Source organism: Leopardus geoffroyi, chromosome E3 (genome assembly GCF_018350155.1).
Source record: "Leopardus geoffroyi isolate Oge1 chromosome E3, O.geoffroyi_Oge1_pat1.0, whole genome shotgun sequence".
Classification (NCBI taxonomy): Eukaryota; Metazoa; Chordata; class Mammalia; order Carnivora; family Felidae; genus Leopardus; species Leopardus geoffroyi.
Window position 1 is genome coordinate 18,890,222 of NC_059340.1, and position 18,960 is coordinate 18,909,181.

General features: G+C 54.3%; 2 protein-coding genes across 3 annotated transcripts; one reads left to right on the forward strand and one right to left on the reverse strand.

Moving 5' to 3' along the window:
* Positions 1-2,219: 2,219 nt before the first annotated feature.
* Positions 2,220-3,215, forward strand: CE3H16orf92 (chromosome E3 C16orf92 homolog). 2 transcript variants are annotated; one of them, XM_045460603.1, is made up of 4 exons: positions 2,220-2,307; positions 2,608-2,766; positions 2,882-2,969; positions 3,101-3,215. In XM_045460603.1, the coding sequence occupies exons 1-4, from the start codon at positions 2,244-2,246 to the stop codon at positions 3,120-3,122; spliced, it is 333 nt and encodes a 110-aa protein (XP_045316559.1). In that variant the 5' UTR covers positions 2,220-2,243; the 3' UTR covers positions 3,123-3,215. The 2 variants fall into 2 exon arrangements, with proteins under 2 accessions (XP_045316559.1, XP_045316558.1); XM_045460602.1 differs by lacking the exon at positions 2,882-2,969 and having other exon boundaries at positions 2,608-2,841.
* A 113-nt stretch (positions 3,216-3,328) lies between these two features.
* TLCD3B (TLC domain containing 3B) lies at positions 3,329-9,821 on the reverse strand. The gene is made up of 5 exons (XM_045460601.1): positions 8,927-9,821; positions 7,937-8,020; positions 5,150-5,384; positions 4,622-4,717; positions 3,329-4,457 (listed from the first exon to the last, which is right to left on the reverse strand). The coding sequence occupies exons 1-5, from the start codon at positions 9,049-9,051 to the stop codon at positions 4,170-4,172; spliced, it is 828 nt and encodes a 275-aa protein (XP_045316557.1). The 5' UTR covers positions 9,052-9,821; the 3' UTR covers positions 3,329-4,169.
* Positions 9,822-18,960: the final 9,139 nt, after the last annotated feature.

Consider the following 18,960-nt stretch of genomic DNA (forward strand, 5'->3'; position numbering starts at 1 on the left):
GTGGAGGGAAGTGGGCGAACTTGAGATTCATGTTGGAAAATTGAGCCAACAGGTCCTGATGATGGCTTTGTCAGGAGGTGGGGGGGGGGTGGGGGTGGGGAGGGAGGGGTTGACCTGACTCCTGGGTGTTTGTGTGGAGCAGAGCACCTAGATGAACAATGAGACCGTTCGCAGCGTTGGAAAACAGGAGCCAGTTTGTGATAGGAGAACCAAGAACTCCACTTGGGATCTATTGAGTTCGAGATGGTTTTGGACGTACAGAGACACGAAGCAGGAAGTTGGGTAGAGGAGGCTGGAGCCCAGAGGAGAGGACTAGGCTGGAAATATACATTTGTGAGTCACCAGCATATAGATGGTATTTAAAGCCATGAGACTGAATGAGATCACCTAGGGAGAGAGAATATAGACAGAAAGGAGAAGGTCCAAGGCTGAGCTGGCTGGAGAAGGAGGAACCCTGAAAACTGGTGAGGCAGGGACAGGCGCACCCTGCTGAGAGACAGACAGAATGGACAGAGGAAGTAACCTTTAGATTTGGCAAGTTAAAGGGTCATTTGTAGACTTGGCAAAAGTGGCCTCAGTGGAGTGGTGGGGACCAAACCAGGTTGGGAGGGGTTGAAGAATACATTAAAGGTGAGGGAGCAGAGACAGCGAGTGTCGACAGCCCCGAGGGGTTGTCCGTCTATACTCTGAGTTCTCGCCCCTGTGATCCCTGAGGTCAGAGACCGTGCCCTGGCGATTTCTATTGAAGCCATACATGGAGCCCAGCACATAGCAGGAGCTCAATACATGTACCTAATGATTGGATGAATAAATGAACGGATAATTCACTGCCTGTGTCTAAAGGGCCTTTCCTGGTAGAGAGGACAGCTGTATCCTTTTGGGGCAATTGAGAAAACTGTAAGATCCACGCCAATGGCCAAAGGCTCTGGACCCCTTCTCCCAGCTAAACGAGGGAGAGGATGGGGAGCAGTTGCACACAGGCCTGGGGTGGGAACCCTGCTCCACCCCCCCACTCCTCCCCCCAGCCATCCCCCTGCTCCTCCCATGCCTGTGACTTTGGGGAGAGAAGTGAAGGGGAAACAGTCCCACAGGAGGTCCCATAGATGTTAGTCTGGCTCTTCCCCCCCCCCCCCCCCATTTTCTTCTCTCTGGGCTTTATGGTTTAGGAAATAGAAGTTGAGCACGGCAAGGACCTCCGAAGACTAAGGGGAGGAGACTAGATGGGTAGACCCTGAGGGCAAGAAAGATGAGGGGCGGGGATCCAGTGGAGGGGGGTGTCTCCATCGTAGGGCAGAGGACGTCCCAACCCGCCACAGACCCATGCCTTGGTGTGGGGGTAAGTCCTGGAACTGCCACTGTCAGAGATTGTTGAACAGGCAATTGTGTAGTCGGAACTGAGGAGACCCTGAAGTGTCCTTGGGCTTGGGTGGGGCGGGACACATCTGTGACAGACAGGCCCACCTGCCAATCCGAGGGGAGCTAACTCTTAGAGGCTGAGACGGGCCTGCAGGACGGAAAGTGGCTGTTGGGAAGTGACAAATAGAGAAAAGCAGGGACTGGAAATGGGAAATGGGAGGGCCCTTGGGGGAGCCCACCCAGAGAGCGGAGCCTTGCGAGGGCTCTGTGGGTGACCAAGAGACCCGCGTCGAGATGGGCGGGGGGGTTCCTCCGACAACCCCCGCGCCTGCAGTACCTTTTCCTGCAGCACCTGCGGGAAGAGGCGGGAGGAGGGCTTGGAAGGGCTGGAGCCGGGCCTTCCCGGGTGGGAGGGAAACAGACAAACGTGGACGCTGCTGCCACCTAGTGGTACAAGCCTGTTATTTCTCTTGGCTGCCAACCCCAGGGTCTTCCTCAATGGACCCCTAAGAGATCCCTAGGCCCTTGAATTTGGTGACACAAGGCAAAGGGGAGCGTCCGAGAGAAAGATGCACACCCCTGGGAAGTGTGCATTGCCTACATTACTTTCTTTGCCCCTCTTTGTCCCGGTTCCCTTTTCTGTATAATGCAGGCAGGCTTGCTGTGATGGGGAAATAAGTCGTCTGTGTTAAGCGGTGGATCCAGGGGTAACCGGAGGTGTTTATCCCTGCCCTCCCTCCAGGAAGAACTGTCTGCCACACACAAATGCACCTCTTCTTTGTCCCAGCTTCCAGTACTTTCTCCCCTCAACCCGGAGTTCCTGATCAGAATGGCTCCAGGCTGTGACATCACAGAGCCCCCACCCCTGTCACAGGAGGAGAGGAGTCATGAGGCTGTGGCTGTGGGCTTGGGTGTGGGTGTGGCTGCTGGGGCTGGGGGCCATAGAAACAGGTGGGAAGCTGTCCCCGGAGCCGCGGGAAGGAGAAAGTCTTGGGGGTTAAAGAGCCAATCTGCCCGAGGAGCTGGGTGGCCAAGGCTGGGCCTTCCTCTTGCCCTCCACATTTCTCTCCATCCAGCATGGGCCTTCTCATGGAGAGCTCAGTTGATCCTTGAGAGATTCCTGGAACAAAATCAAGCCCCTCCATAGCCACACTAAGGCCGTGTGGCCTGACAGGGTCCTGGGTTGGCTTCAGCTTCTTGGGGTAGAGGGCATGGGTCTGCTGGAATCTTGAGGTAGACTTTGCTCCCTAGCACCCAGCCCACAGAGGGCCAACACCTTGACCCGGGGAGCAGAGTCTGTGCTCTTCCTGGACAGACCTGACTTCTTTGATTACCCAGACTCAGACCAAGCCAGGCTCCTGGCCGTGGCCCGGTTTATTGGAGAGAAACCCGTCATCTTCGTTAACTCAGGTATGAACCAGCTTGAGACGGCCTCCTTCCTTGCCGGGGTCTGGAGAAGAGCTGCCCTTGGCCCTCCAATTGGAGGTGAGTCCAGGGTCCCCGTCTCCCCCTTCTTGTCTCACAGGATACAACTCTGAGTTCTTCTATCACATCCTAGTGGGTGCTCTGGTAGTGGCCTTCCTCTTCCTCCTTTTCCAGTTCTGCACACACATGTAAGCCCCCCCCCCACCCCGGCCCCTACCGGCCTCCCGCCCCACCCCAGCTTTCCTTGGGAGAGGCTGAAGGACCCCAAAGCCTAGGGAGGCAGGGCATGGCCTCCCACTTCTGATCTCATACCCCATAGGAGCTGCCAAAAAGGGGCCTAAGGAGCCGGACAAGGGCCTTGCACTCTGCCCTGAGTGCCCAAACCTGCCCTCCTTTCCCGCTGATGAATAAAAGTCTGCTTTTTTCTTCCCTGACTGCTCGGTAGCCATCCAGGGGGTCCTGCCCCGTCCTGTGGTCATCTGTGCTTTCTGTCCCCAGACCCCCCCACCCTTCCCAGCACCAAAGAACTGGGTGAAGAGGGCCTTGGTGGCGTTCACGCAGATCGTCTTTATTAGCGGTCTGTAAAGCACCTCCCAGGGTCCCCTGACCCCAGACTGGAGGAAGCCTTGAGAGGTCTGTAGCACCAGGGACATGCCAGGGCCCGAGGGCAAGATGTGCAGCCTAATGGGGAAGGGACTGGGTGCCCCTCGCCCGCCCCCGGGGTTGCTCAGCACTGGGAAGGTTGGGGGGTAGCAGCCACCTCCCTCCCCCCATCCCTACAAACTAGTATGAATTTGGGCGAATAAATAAAATAAATAAGATTCCTTAGGCTGGCCTTCCCTAGGGAGGAGCAGTGGAGGCAGCTAGCCCCAAGCGAGGCCTGGGGTGGGGGTGGGGGGGGATAGTTAGGGTGTCCCCTCCCTCCCAGATGGTGGGGAACCGAGAGGAGTCTGCAGCAGGGGGGCTGGGATGGCCTTGACAGCAGGGCCTCCCCCACATTCTCCAAGTCCTGGTCCCCTTGAGTCAGTCTCCCCACGGCCCTCTAGCCCTCAGTGGATAGGAAGTGATGCCCCCTTCCTCTGGTCCTTTGCTCCCCCCAGAGCCCCAGGGTTGGTGACGGGAGAAGGGGGGCCGCGCAGGAAGGGGCTTGCTACCCTCAGCTCAGGCACTGCTGGGAGAAGAGGTTCCCTCTCCCTGCCTTCCTTTTCACCTGGTCCCTGACCCTCTGCCCCTGAGGGCAGATGTCCCGCGCCCCTCGGCCCCTTCAGAGTCCATCTGTCAGTCCCCGGGCTGTCAGGGCAAGAGGCCCCTGGCTCCCACCCCCTGCCCAGCGGCCCCAGAGCCCCGTCCCCAAGGGGTGGGATGGGGAGGGTCCCCCGGCCCCACCCTCAGTCCTGGGTCTGGCAAGGGGAGGGCGGAGGGGAGCCCCGGGGCCTGAAGAGGCGGCAGGCCCCGCGGCAGATGAGGAAGAACCAGTAGAGCTGGGGGGCCAGCAGCAGCGCGGCGCCCAGGTTGACGTGGGCCGGGATGGCGAGGGGCACGGCGAGCAGCGGCAGGCCGGCGTGCCGCCCGTAGGCCCAGTACAGGTAGGGGAAGAGCAGCACCCGGCAGCAGAGAAAGCTGATCAGCATCAGGGCCCCATTCACCTTGTGCAGCAGAGTGTGCTGCTGCTTGTACTGCGGGCGGGCAGGGGGCAGAGTGAGCCGGGGCGAGGGGCTCCGCCCTCGGCCCACTGCCCCCACTCAGCCCCCCAGAGCCCTGCCTCCCCCGACCCCAGCCCGTAGCCCCTCCCAGGTTTGCCCTCCCGTGGGGCCCGCTCCACCCTCAGGTACCCTCTCACCTGGATGAGGATCTTGCCAAGGCAGACGAAGGGGGTGCTGACCTCAGCCATCAGCAAGCAGCCTAGAAAGAAATCTCCCTTGCCCTGACGCCACACCTGCGAGGAGAGGAAGGAAATAGCTTGGCCTCACCCTGGACTCCCTCCCTGTCTCCTCTTGGCCGCTTGCGGAGATGCTTGACCCTGAAAGTCTGAACACGTGCGTATAGCAGCAAAGCTGCGAGCAGCACTCACTGTATCCCTCCAGCCGTCATCCTGCAGGTGAGATCGCTCACCCTTATATCACAGATGAGGAAACTGAGGCTCAGAGACATGCAGCCACAGGTCCCAAGCACCACGGCTGGGCATGTCCGGCCCAGGCCAGGCTGACCCCACACCCTCACGCTGTCTGGGGCCGGTCTGGTGCTCAGGAAACCCTCTGTGGAGACTCTCCCGAACCTGTCCTGCTATTGAGACCCGGCCACAGGGCTTCCCCGGTTCCTGCTGGCATGAGCAGGACAGGAGACCCTGGCTTTCCACACCCCGACTCACCACCGACAGCGGGAAGCATACGAGCACCATGACGGCGTGGTGGAGCACCATGAGGAACTCCTTGTGCAGGTAGCCGCGTGCCACGGCCCAGGTGCTGCCTGGGGCTCTGGCCCCCCCTTCGTCCCCTCCGTGCCCCTTGACCTGGTGCTTGTGCCAGTGACAGAGGAACATGGCGTAGATGTCATAGATGAAGTAGGGCACTGCAAATTGCGTGTAGGCAGAGGAAAGCCAGTGTCTGTTGGGCAGAGAGAGAGAGAGAGAGAGAGAGAGAGATCAAAGAGGAAAGGAGAGGGACAGAGCAGCCACCAGGAGCCACAGTCAGCACTGGACGTGCCACATGAGTCAGATCTCAAGTGATATTCACAACAACCCTGTGGCGAGAGTGGACTCTCGAGTTACATGACGGAACCCAAGGGTAGAGGGCAAGAAACTGGCCCAAGGTCACACCATCACACCGCTGGTAGGTAGCAGTGCTGGAATTCAAACCCAGACTGATCTCAGAGCCCACTCATTTTTCATATTCATTCATTCATTCATTCATTCATTCTTCTCTCTCTCTTTCTGCAATATGGTGGGCAAGAAAAGGGAAAAGATACCCAAAGACAGCCACAGACCATAGGGCAGTGTGAGAGTGAGAAAGCAAGTTCCGGCAAGATATGAGAGACAGCTGAGGTTAGGACAAATAACAGCAGAAGAGGCCAGAGCAGTGGAGAGGCATCATAGTGGCTGACATCCATTGACTGCTTATTACAAGCAGGCGCTGTCCTAATAGCTAAAGCCTTTCACATACATAGACTTATTCCCTCCCCACAAAAAAACTTCATACAAAGTAGGTATGGTTATCACCCCCATTTCACAGATGAGGAAACTGAGAGATTAGGTAACTTGGCCAAGGAATAACCATGAGAGAAGTCTGGTTCCACAGCCTTCGCCTAGAGCCCCATTGTCTCTAGAAGATTCGAGACAGGTGTCACAGATGGGCCTTTGCTAGGGGTTTGGTGGTGCTTTCAGTGCTGGTTGTTCCGCCTGAATGTGGTCCAACCTCTTGTTTTTTCAGGTACAGCCAAACATTAAGGCGAAAACGCTGAGCGAAAGGAGCCAAGAGCAGAGAAAGTTCTGTGTACTTTGGGAGTAAACAAAAATGAAAAGTGCATGAATGTGCAACATTGCATTTTTCTTCTTGACTCAGCATGTTGGACACTGTCTCTTCAATCCCGTAGCCCTGTGGCAGCTCTGAGGTGGGAGTGGGAGATCAGGGAGGTAGGGCCCTGGGAACTCGCCCAGCAAGGCGGAGGGATGAAAGCAAAGTCAGCCAGAGTGATGCAGAATGAGAGTGGAGACAAAATATGAGGAGCTGCTGAAGGGAGAAGGGGAATGAGGCCTGGGGAGGAGGGGGGACGGGGGGCGGTAGCGCAGCGAAGGATGGGGTGAGATGAAAACGGAAAACAGAAATGCAAGCCCTGGGCCAGACTGGCCTGGAGGAGGACAGGCAGCCCAAACTGTCCCAAGAGAAGTTACAGTGGGGGTGGCTGGGAGAGCTGGCCCCAGGAGCTGAGTGGCTTGTGGGGAGGGAGGGCCAGGACCGGCGCTGCACCTTGAAGAGTTAAGCCCATCCCCACCCTCTCAGCAGTTAGGTGCTCAGAAGTAGGAACAGCTGTTGTCCCCGCATTAACCCTGATCTTGGACACCCACCTGAGGATTAAAGGGGGAGGGACGAGAACAGACGTGAGTTGGGGGAAGGAAATGTAAGAGCCAAAAGGTGACCTCTGTGTGAGAAGGCGAGAGCAGGATAAGTCTGGGAATCCAGGCTCATCTTAGACCCAGGGGTGGGGAAGAAGCGAAGAGGGCAAGAGGAACCCAAGTCACCAAGATGTGAAGGAAGAGTTAAGCACCCACTGTGCGGCAGCCAGAATTGCTCTAGGCATTTGACACACAGCTCAGTTCCTCCTCATGGCAGCGCTTCCAGGAAGGGATGTACCTCACCCCACAGATAGAAAGAGGGGCACGCCAGGTCAGGGTCATCCAGACAACGTTCCTGTGGCCCCACAGTCAACAGAGAAGGGGGTCAGGGCCAGAAGTCAGGCATGGGGGGTCTTCAGCACCCTCCCAGGCAATTCTGCAGCAGCCCGTGGGTCGCCTGGAGCCGGCCCGTCAGCACCACGGACAGGGCCCCTCTCCTTCCTCTGGCCGCCCCACCTCCTCAGGCCTGGGCTTTTTTGGCAAGCACCGGGCACTGCAGCAGCTACCAGTGCCAAATTTTGGCCTCTTCACCCTTCTCCTCCCCCTCCCCCACTGCCTAACCATTAGTGGCCTTGTCTCTGTCATCTCTCTCCTCTGTCTCTCTCTTGTACCCAGCGCTGGGACTGGACACCTGGGTTCTGGGAGGAGGTGAGGGGTGAGCCCAGCATGAGGAGGAAGGCACCCCATGTGGGTGCTGGTTAGAAAAGGGGTCTGAGGGATGTAAGAGTGGGAAGAAGTCGGGAGGGAAGGACACACAGGACCTACTAGTATGAGGGTATGAGAGGCCGGGAAGCCTAGGGGCTGCTTTGACAATCCTTTCTGATCGCCACTCCTTCTCCTCCTAGTTCTGACCTTTAAGGACAGGACAAGGATAAATTTATCCCTGGGTGTTGAGTTGCAGCTAATGCAGTTAACTTGCTCAGTCCCAAGTGAAGGGCTTGGGGACCATTGAATGAGTCCCGTAGAAGACCTGGGGTACTCGGGAGTCACACACACACACACTCAGGCTGCTGGAAACTTGGGCAAAGGCGGTCTCATGGCACTTACTGGTCATCAATGATGTGCTTGCAGGAGGTGGAGACGATGTAGCCAGCTGTGGAGGCCATGACGGCTTGGACAGAGGACACTAGCCTAGGGCGAAAGAGGGAGCCATGGTAGACAAAGGAGACTCAGATCTTAGTTTCTCCTCTTTACTGTCCACTTACTGCGCTTCGGACTCGGGTCACCTCTCGGGCCACTCTCTGCCCATCTCTGCCTGAGGCTGGCTTGCCCAGGGCTTCCCCCAGCCTCGGGCTAGGGGACTTGCCCAGCTGCTACTCCTCAGTCCACCCAACTCCTCACTGCCATCTTCCTTCCCTCAGTTGTGGACACTGAGTCGCCCTCTTCTCATGACCAGGGAGGTCGTCTTGAGGTGAGACGGTGCTGATAACAAGGTCTCTTCCCAGGGAGAGGCAGGAAAGGGACAGCACCGGATGGCAAGGGGGAGCCCTGGGCCTGTTCTTGCCACATTCAGCCACCCAGTCATGCCACTCATCACCTGGCCCCTCAGTGACCTCAAGTTCCCCCTGGCCACTTTCCCACTCACTCTTTGACTGCCCCTGTGCTCCCCTCCTCAACTCTGGCCCTTATTCTGGGGTTGTACTGAGTTGAACCATTCACTCCTCTGTCCCTTGTGCCCTCAAACATATGCCCTGAACAATAAATACACAGCTCTCTGCCCCTTGCCTTATTCCCTAATATCTGAGAGGAATGTTCAGTCACACGCTGGCCCTGTTTTGGAGGCTGGGAGGGTGAATGGGGGAAAGGAAGGAAAAGCAGTCTGGATACTAGTAGACCAGATGGCTGGGTTTGGACGAGGTCTCCTGGGACGGCGAGTAAGGCAGTGAGGGAGGAAGGAAGCTTGGAGATAAAGCCCACCAATCACTTCAGGAACCCCCAATCCCCCATGAGCCAAGGGTCCAGGGAAGGATGGGATCCCTTCCACCCCCATAATGCTTGAGGAGGGGAGAGGGGCTGAGACGAAGGGAGGCAGTTTACCTGGCTGAGACAATGACCGCGTCGGCCTCCTCCCAGCGCAGCTGGGGCAGCCGCTGGAGCGTGTTCTTGGAGAGGAGGAAGAGACCGGGGAACACCACCCCCCCAGCCACCATTGGGGTCAGCATGGTGGCTCAGGCCTCAGGCAGGGAAGCGAGAGGCCGTGAGGGGGCAGGGAGGCCGAGCTGAAGGGAGTTCGAGGTGGAGAAGGGACACCAAACCAGGGAAGGAGAGAGAAAAAGAAAAAGGGGCACAAAGGGGACAGGGCGGGGACGGGATGGGGCAGGCGAGTCAGACCAGAGGAAGGGAGAATGGGAGTTAGATGAGACTGGGGAAATGGGGAGAGGCTGGGGAGAGGGAGGATCCGGGAAAGGGAGCGGGAGGAAGCTGGCCAGAGGGCTGGAAGCGAGACGGAGGAGAGGACTTGGTCAGAGGACAGAGAGGGAGAGGGTACCGGAGGAGGAGGATGCGGGTGGGGGAGGGGAGGGAGAGAAGAGGCAGGTGGGGAGGGGGGGCTTACGTGGAGAGGCTGGGAGGACCCGAGAAGGCGGGGTGGGACTGTGGTGCCAGCCCTGAGAGGGAGGGAGAGGGAGGGAGAGGGAGGGAGGGAGGGAGGTGGGAGGGAGGGAGACAGAGGAGTGGCCGGGCAAGTGGTCAGCGGTCAGCACTGCTCTCCCGCCTCTCGCTGCTGCCACGGTGCCCGCTGCCCGGCCCCGGAGGCTGCACGGGGCATTATAGAGAGTTCGTGCCCAGCCCCCTGCCCCCTCGGAGGGGAGGGGGAGGGGGAGGGGGAGTCACCAGCTTGGGGAGGGCGGGGGAGGGGTGGGGAATGATGGCACCGACCAGACACCAAGAAACCGGACCTGCAGCGCGTCTCCCATGCAGCTCTGAGCCACAGCAGCGGCTGCGACAGAGATGGGGGGAGCAGAGAAAGAGGGAGGGGGAGGCCCTTAAAGAGACAGCAGCTGCGGCGCAGGGGGCTGCTGGGGACAAGGGCCAGGGGAGGGTCAGCTCTCCTCTTGGGGAGGAAGGTGGCCCTGGGGTCCCTGGCTATCTGGGAGGGGGCTCTGAGCCGTCAGATGGGGGCTCGACCCTGTTTCCCACCAGTACATTTGCAAATGCCTACCATTTCTTCCGCTGCCAATGCCTCCCGACACTTGTCCCTCAGTGACCCGCTGGGGTCCCAGTTTAGGGATGTCCCTCCAGCAAAGAGAAAAAGAGGATTCCCTGGAGGAGGGAGCAAGACAAAGTGGTGCATCTTGCTGTCTCTGAAGGATGAGTTTAAGGACGCATGGGAATAAAAACACCTCAACACAGCATCCTTTCAGGCTCTGAGACCGCCCCCCCGCCCGCCGCAACACACACATCCTTCATTCCAATGGGAAGAAGAAAATTCTAGGTATACATGAGGTGTCTCCTGACTGCTGCAAGACTGCCCTGTAATCTTGTCTAACTATCATAATAGCACCGAGGTGACAGCACGTGTCCCCTTGTTACAGGTCAAAAAATGGTCCTGAAGCCTTCAGTGGCCCTCCCCAAGGTCCCATAGCTAAGAAGAGGCAGGAACCTTCTCGTGCTGGGTGTCAGAGTGGCTGCAGGGTTTGAAGAAGAACACCTGCCTCTCTGAAAACCCACCTGGAGCACAAGGACGCCCTGCCCCTGTCCTTCAGGCTGCCTGGCCTCTCCTGGCCTCCCCTAAGCACTGGTCACTTTGCTTTTTCTTCAGGTTTATCATCTTCCTGGCTCCCCTTCGTCTGCGACTTCACAGAACAGCCCAGTTGCCCAGAAAAGGACCTCAAGGATTAGCTGGTTCGAGCCCCTCATTCAAGCACAAGGCAATCAAGGCCCAGCGATTTGTGTGTCCAAAGTCCAGCTGGAAACCTCTGAGTGGCTTCTCACCCTTTCATGCTGCCTTCCTGGAAGTTGGCCTTCCTGGCCTGCACCCAACTATCCTACGGACTTCTGCATGATGTGGGGCCTGTACCCACACCATACTTTCGTTTCCAGGCCTGCCCTAAGGTGCACCTCAATTAGCAGCCCTATGATTTGCTTTTGCCTGTCCTCAGACCATTCCATTTCCTCCCCAAAAGAGAGGCAAAGGGCTGGATTTGCAATTTTATGCTGCCCTCTAGTGGCACGAGGAAGGAACAGATCCTGAGAGGTCTCTGGCCTTAGGCAGAAGTTGGGGACAATTTAGAGACAATAGTGGACCCAGCTTCCTGACTCCAGGGCTTCCCTTCAGGGGGAAAAGAACCCAACTTTTTTTTAAGTTTATTTATCTTGAGAGAGAGAAAGAGAGCAGGGGGAGGGTCAGAGAGAGGGGAAAAGAGATTCCTAAGCAGGCTCAGCACTATCAGCACAGAGACTGATGTGGGGCTCGATCCCATGAACTGCGAGATCATGACCTGAGCTGAAATCAAGGGTCGGAGGCTTAACCGACCGAGCCACTCAGATGCCCCAGAACCCAACTTCTTGAGTGTTCACTGTGTGCTGGGCATGAGGCAAGGTGATTTATGTTCATTCTTATTTAATCTCCCAAGATGGTAATATATGTTTGATAGACAAGAAACAGGTTTAGAGATTTAAGAAACAAAAGACAAAAAAACTTGAGCAAGATAACACAGCTACGAAAACTGGCAAAACTGGATAGCTCCAAAGGCAAAGAGTAAAGCCACTGAGTCTGGGGGAGGATGGGCACCATCCTGGGGGATGGTAGGGCATCATAACTACTGGATTGAGGACGGCAAACTTGGCCAAGTTGTGGCTTCTCTGCAGATGACATGAATTACAGCAGGCAGAGACACTTTTCTGTCCTCCAAGAATTCACCTAGACACCCAAGTGAATTCTGCCTTCTGCCTGCTCTCTCTTACCTAAGTTTCCATGATAGGTCACATGTACATTAAGCTGTGTCAAACAGGTCATACATTTGCAGTGTAAGGGCCCCAATCCAGCCCACAGGCATGCTTTGTTTGGCTAGTATAGAGTTGCCAATACAGAATTTTCTGAAATTCCAAGTTATGTGTCAGTGTTTGAAAATTAGGAGATTTCCCACCAAAGCTCAACTTCCTTTAGGAAAGAATCCAAAGGCCAGACAACATGGAGCCCACGTTCTAGGTCCATACTATCTGGCTGGAGCTGAGCAGCCGCTGCCCCATTTGATGAGCTCACCAGTCCTCACGGAGCCTGTGGTCTTCGTGTGACTTGCAGGAGTCTGCAGCCCCGACTTCGGAGATATGAACTCAACCGACTCAACTCAACCCAACATCTCCACAAGGACTGGATGGTGGGTGTTCTTAGTAAGCCCGTTTACAAGCGAGGGCTCTGAAGTTCAGAGAGGTGAAATGACTTGCAAAAGATCCCAGAGCCAGTTTTTTTTTTGTTTTTTTTTGTTTTTTTGACTCTTCATCTCCCCTGGTGCGCGTGCACGCACACACACACACACGCACACACACGCGCGCGCGCGCACACGCACGTGCGCATGCGCGCATACTGGGCTTCTGCTCTCACCACTGACTCTTCCTGAAAGCAGGGGATCACAACCACCAGCCCTGGCCCCGGGAAGGATGCCCTCACTCTGTCCTCTTACTTGGACGCCACCAAAACAGCCTCTGGTCTCTCCATCCGCAGGTGGGAGTGGTTCTGCAGGCCCCAGCAGAGGACAGTGAAGCTCAGTGGGAAGAAAATGCAGCCCAGTACAAAGAGCAGGGGCATGCCTGTGGGGGAGGGGGGTAGAGAAGGTGAGAAAAGGTGACCATGAGAACGCCTCAGCACGGTTGGCGTCCCTCAACCCCAGACACCCCTTTCACCCCAATAACTCAACAGCCCATGGGATCCACCCATCTGTAAGCACCAAAAACCACCAGGCATCTCTCTTCCCTAATCTCTTTGGGACCTTTACTGCTCTTTAAATGTCCCTCATCCAGGGCAATTGGACATCCTTTTTTCTTCTTCTTCTTTTTTTTTTTTTAATCAACCTGTTCCAACAATTTCAAGCAGTTTCCCTGTCACCCTCGAAGCTGGTCTATACCTCCCAGTCCATCTCACACCTTAAAATTTCTTCTCTTCATCCTCAACCCTAAGGATGTGCCTGCTCTTTCTTAACTCTACCCCGTCCCATCTTCTGCCCCATCCCCAAGCTCTTCGAGTCACCTCTCTCTTCTCCTAGGTCCTCACCTCTGAGGGGACGAGGTGGAGGCTACGGAGGAAGGCTGATGATTCTCATCAGCACCCGGAATTCAGAAAAAGGAAAGAGGGTGTTCACATCGTAAAGATATTGGAATTTTAAAACTAACCTTTTTTTTAAAAAAGAAAGAGGAAAGCCAAAGTATTATCCCATTGACAAAGGGAAAAAAAAATCAAGAAACAACAGAATCCCTGAAAACAGATGTTATTTTTGTCTGGAAAAACCTCCCCTCCCGTCCACTCCAGGGAGGGGAGGGGTGGAGAAAGCCCAGGAGGGATGCAAGGAGTTGGGGCTGCCATCCTGCATCCCTTAGGCAGCAGTGAGGGGACCTTCTTTTAGGATACAAGGAAAGTGTCAAACTGCAAGGGCACGAGGCTGAGGCCGCTCTGCTCTGGGGAGGCAGTTGCAGAGGGCGGGAACTTCCCTCCCATTGGTGGACTGGTGGGCGGTTTAGACCATGCTATCCTCCCATTGGCCCACTCTTGACACCTGTGCCCTATCATATGCTTGCTGGCAGCTGGTGGACTGTGGGGCCTTCTAATGCAGAACTGACCAATTAGAACTGGTCATGGCTCAGTGGACAGCTACATTTCCCCCAGAGCTAAAAGAGGAGTAAGGAAAGGGGAGGGAGAAGATAACACCCTAACTAGTCGTGGCTTTAAAAGGCAGTACAGTATAGGATAAGAGTTAAGATGGCAATTTCTAGGCTGGGACCATCTGGGCTTCACATTCAGGCTCCGTGTATAATAAAAGAAACATACTGTATGGCTCCACTTGGATGAAATTCAAAACAGGCAGAATATCTTCAGTGAAAAATCAGAACAGCACTTAACTTGGTGGGAGGTATCGATGAGAGGGGACCCCAGCGAGCCTTCTGAGAGATTAGGAATACCCTTATGTTGATAACGAGTGTATACATGGATAAACATGTCCAAGGCATACCCTTAAAATGGTGTACGCTTTATTTAAATTAAGCTGGAATTTTATTTTATTTTATTTTATTTTATTTTATTTTATTTTATTTTATTATTTTGAGAGAGTGCGTGCAAGCACGTGTGAGAGGGAGAGGAGTAGAGGGGGAGAGAGAGAGAGAGAGAGAGGGAGAAAGAGAGAGAGAATCCCAAGCAGTCTCCCCAAGCAGTCTCCCTGACTCGGGGCTTGATCCCATGCCCCTGGGATTATGAACTGAGCCGAAATCAAGAGTTCCACGCTTAACTGACCAAGCCACCCAGTAGTCCCTGGAATTTTTTAAATGCTAAACAAATTTAGGCTCTCCCATTCCCTGAATGATTGTGGGTCAATTTCTGTGGGTCAATTCTTCATTTGTGGGATAATAATAATTCCAGTTTGTTAAATGCTACTTATATGGCATTTACTATGGGCCAGACACTGATCTGGGTGCTTAAAAATATCAACTCATTTCCTCATTAACAAAGGAACAGCTTTATGAGTTGTTTTCTATTGTGTCTACTTTACAGAGGCACAGACGGGTTTGGTACCTTGTCCAAAGTTACACAGGACATGAACAAAGTAGGATTTTTAAAATCTTATTTTCTGAATGCATTGATCTCTATAATGTTAAGCAGATATAGAAAACCCATAAACTCATTTTCCTAAAGGAACTGCAAGATTAAAAAAAATAACTTCACGCCAGTCGCAGTTTCAGAACTTATCTCTGTTAATGGTTCTTGCTTCCTTAGCTACTCGGTCGGTGGAGTGTACAACTCCTGATCTGGGGGTTGTAAATTCAAGCCCCACGGTGGGTGTAGAGATTACTTAAAAATAAAACCCTTAAAAAAAAAAAAAAAAAAAGAGTTAAGAATTTTTTTTTTTTTTTTTTTTTTTTGCCCTCAAGAACCTATTGCTGTCCCCTTGGGGGCGATATTACCCCGGTTGAAATGCATTAGGGCCATTACACCAACTCGTGTTCCGAGCCACCTTTACACACACCATCTCAACATCAGTGAAATAGTATTAGTCTCATTGCACACCTGAATACTGCGAGAAGCTATATCAATTATCGAAGTTTGAAATGGCTGGTAAGTGGATGGGGAATCCAGAGACCTGCGGAGATCCTAGCTTAGCCATTTAATTATCTTCTCCAAAACTTTGCTTCCTCACATGGAAAATGGTGGGGTCGGTGCAAAGAAACTTTGTCTAAACCTCGGGGTTTTGTGGTTTGTCTGTTTGTTTGTTTTTGCCCTATTTAACCTAACAGCAAACATTTACACAGCCTACATATCAGGCACCCATCGGTGCCCTTTACATACACTAATATAATCCTTACAATAACATAAGGAGGAGATGCCATTATCACTTCCCTTTACAGAGGAGGGAGTTGAGGCACAGAGAGGTTGCAAGACTTGCTCAAGGTCACATCGGCAGTTAAGTGGCATAGCTGGGATTTGAACCTAGTTAGTCTAATTTCCAGAGTACCTGCTTTTAACCATGTACTTTAAAGGGAAACGTCTTCTCACTACCGAAAATAGAAAACCAATATCACTTGTAAATAGAAGGTAACAAAAAATAAATGAAATGAAAAACAAACAAACAAACAAACAAACAAACTCGTTCTAACCTTCTAGCTCGATATTGTCATCTGCTCGGAATTCTGAGCCGGAGGCCTACCCTCTCTCTCTGTTAAAGACAAGACATGGCAAGATAAGCACGGAGAGAGAGGTGTTAAAGGGCTTCTGGCAGCAAAATGAGACTTGCTCCTGGAACAATCAGAAGCGTTGAAAAGGAGTTGGAAAGAGAAGAGCTCGCGCTCGCTCTCTTGCCGAGGGGTGCAGCGTGGGAAATAAACCCGAGATGGGACGCATTCCACACACCGTGGTCCTTCGCCTGGGCCTTCTAGGAGTGCCTGAACTTCCCGGAGGAGGACAGCGCCGGCCAGTTCCGCGCAGGGGTGCGGCCCCTGCCCACGCGCCTCGGACAGCGCCTGCCGAGAGGGACGGCGTGGGTGGCGCTCCCCGGGTGCCAGGCTCGCGGGACCCGCTCTCCCGGCCCAGCGTGCTTCCTCAGGTGAGTCTCTCGCCCCCACGCGGTCCTCACACACCTGTCACACAATTCACCCGGGGCCTGGAGTTTACCGTTTCCTGCTACTTCAGGCTCCCGCGACGGCCCTGGGAGGTGTGCAGATGTGATATCATCGAAGGCTGTGAATAAGTAAACAATAAGCAGCCAGAAGTGGCCTGTTTCCCACATGATACCCAGGGAAGGGTCCAATTCCCCCTACCCGTGCTCTGGAAAGAGTCCCGCCCAGCGGGCCAGAACATTTATTATTTAGTGCTTTTATTGTGCCTGTCCCAGGCTAGGTACGGCTCTGAGCAAGTCCAGTCCCCCCCTTTATCTGTGCGATAGAAAAAGCTGAGGGGCACAACAGGTGCATTGGGAGTGAGAAAACCAAGAGTCTAGCCAGGCTTTTTTTTTTTTTTTTTTTTTTCTCCCATAGATGGGCTGTGTGACCTTGGTCAAGTGTCAGAACCTCTCTGAGCCTCAGTTGTACACACACAAAGTCCCATTCCCCGGGCTCAAATCCTAGTTCTGTCACTCAGTAGCCAGGAGAAGTTGTGCAAGCGACTCATCTCCTCTTAGGATGAGGACAGGGCCAGGAGCAGGGCTGCTAGGATTAGGGCATGAGAAGGGTCTAAAGCACAGTTCCTATGTGGTGCCTTGTAAGTACTGTGATATTCATTCCTCGTTGTTCCGGTTATATATTTTTAAATTCTTTTTTTAATGTTTATTTTTGAGAGACGGGGGGAGGGGAGGGACAGAGAGAGGGGGAGACAGAGAATCCCGAGCAGGCTCTGTGCTGTCAGCACAGAACCGGATGCGGGGCTTGAACTCACGAACTGTGAGATCATGACCTGAGCCAGAATCAGGGTTCGGAGGCCTAACTGACTGAGCCACTCAGGCACCCCTCATGAGCCCTTATTCTATGCCAGGTAGTCTACATACCTTTCCTTCAACCATCACAAACCCTCTGAGGCTGTTAGGTGATCCCCGCTTTCCAGATGAGGAAGACTGAGGCACAATGAGGTCGACTGACTTGCCCAGGGTCACTGAGACACACGGTGGCAGACCTAGAATTCAAACCTAGATCTCGCCTGGCCTAAAATTCTTTTCCAACCAGGTCAGGATTCTTTTCTATCTCTACAATGGAAATAATGATTGCTGCCACTCAGGTCTGCTGTTAGGATTCAGGAAGATAAAGTCTGGGAAGAGGCCTTGATTAATGCCTGCTCTCGCTCTGGTTACCTCAACTTCTTATTCCCCCAGGGTAACTACTTGAGCAAAGGCCTTCAATTTTCCTGAGAAGGAGGCTGAGGACCTCCTCTTAGTCTCTGGGAGGCAATATTGTCTGATGTCCACAGGAGGGGCTGAAAGTCCAAGATCAAAATCAGAGCTGCCAGATTCCGTTCCCACGCCCGAGCCCAGGCCCGCCCAGGCTTCCTTCATCTCCTGGGTGTTCAGTGGGTCTCAGGTCTCCCGCCCAGCCCATGACGACTGAGAGTACATCGTCTTTTTGTCTCCTTCCTAGGGGCAGAGCAAAACTCCATGTGATCATATCTGACACCCCCAGCTTTGAACTTCAGGGAGAAGGAGACCTTATGGCTATTTGACTATTCTGAAGTCATTTTCTCCCTGCCTCCAATAGGGAGGGCAGAGGTGGCCTTGGCAGAGTGGGGTGCCTACATCACCCATCTTATTGGTTGGTCTTACGGCGAGCAGGCCCGGTGCACCGTCCACCATCCTGCATAATGTATGAGCCCCCGGTAGGAACAGAATACCATCAGCAGTGAGTCTGACCACTGCAGGCCACGGACGTGTCCAGAGGCCTTGCCAAGGCTGACATCTCTCTTGGCAGGAAATGAACAGAGGGCGGGAGTGGGTGTCACCTGAGACCTTTCCTGGGGCTGGGGTGGGGACTGGCCTCATCTGGGGCCTTGGGGTTTTGCAAAGAAGATGGGGCAGACAAGAAGACAGTCCCAAGAAGGCAATCTGCTCCTGACTTAGAATCAGCAATGTGACATTGGGGACAGCTAGCCCCCTGTCTTCTGGGCTTGAAGCTCCCGCTGAGAGGGCTGGGGAGGACGGGGGGTGGGGCGGGGGTGCTGGGCGGGACTCTGTCAGTGTGGTTGAAGGTGAGAAGGGAGATTTGGGAACCAGGGACCCAGACCCTGGTGATTTCTGTGGCTGCCTTGTGGTGCGGGAGATCCCCAGGGGCAGCAGTGTGGCAAGGTACTTCGGGGTGGACAACATGGACAAAAGTAGGTACACGGTGGCACTGCTTTCAGGGGAACATGCCCAGATACAGTAATCATGGAGGAAGTCTGTGGCCTCCATGGGGGAGGCGTGCTTCCGTGAGTGTGCACGAGCGCAAGCATTGTTTGCGTAGAACCAGAAAGGTCAGGAATGAAAAGTGGGAGGCCCGAGTGGCTTGAGAGCCAAAGGAGGTAGGGCATCAGGATAACAACACTTCATTGGTGGATGGCATTGGATATGATTCATTCACAGAATCAGTGAGTACTCACTCGAGGCCCCCAAGACCACAGGAACTGCCAGGGCTTGGGATATGGGGATGAATCAGACCCAGGCACTCGCCGTCTAACCGGGGAGCAAAGTGGAGAATTCAAATAGCTTGTCATCAGTGCTGGGACAGCGGTGCATATATGGTGCCATAAGCAGCCACCTCCCCGTGAGGTTGGCAGGAAGACCTCCCTGAGGCAGAGGCTGGAAGGATGAGGGAACTCTTCAGAGGGAAACAGGGGAAGGGTGTTCTAGGCAGAGGGAACAGCATCTGCAAATGTGTGGAGCTGTGAGACCCTCTGCACTGGTTCAGGAAACTTG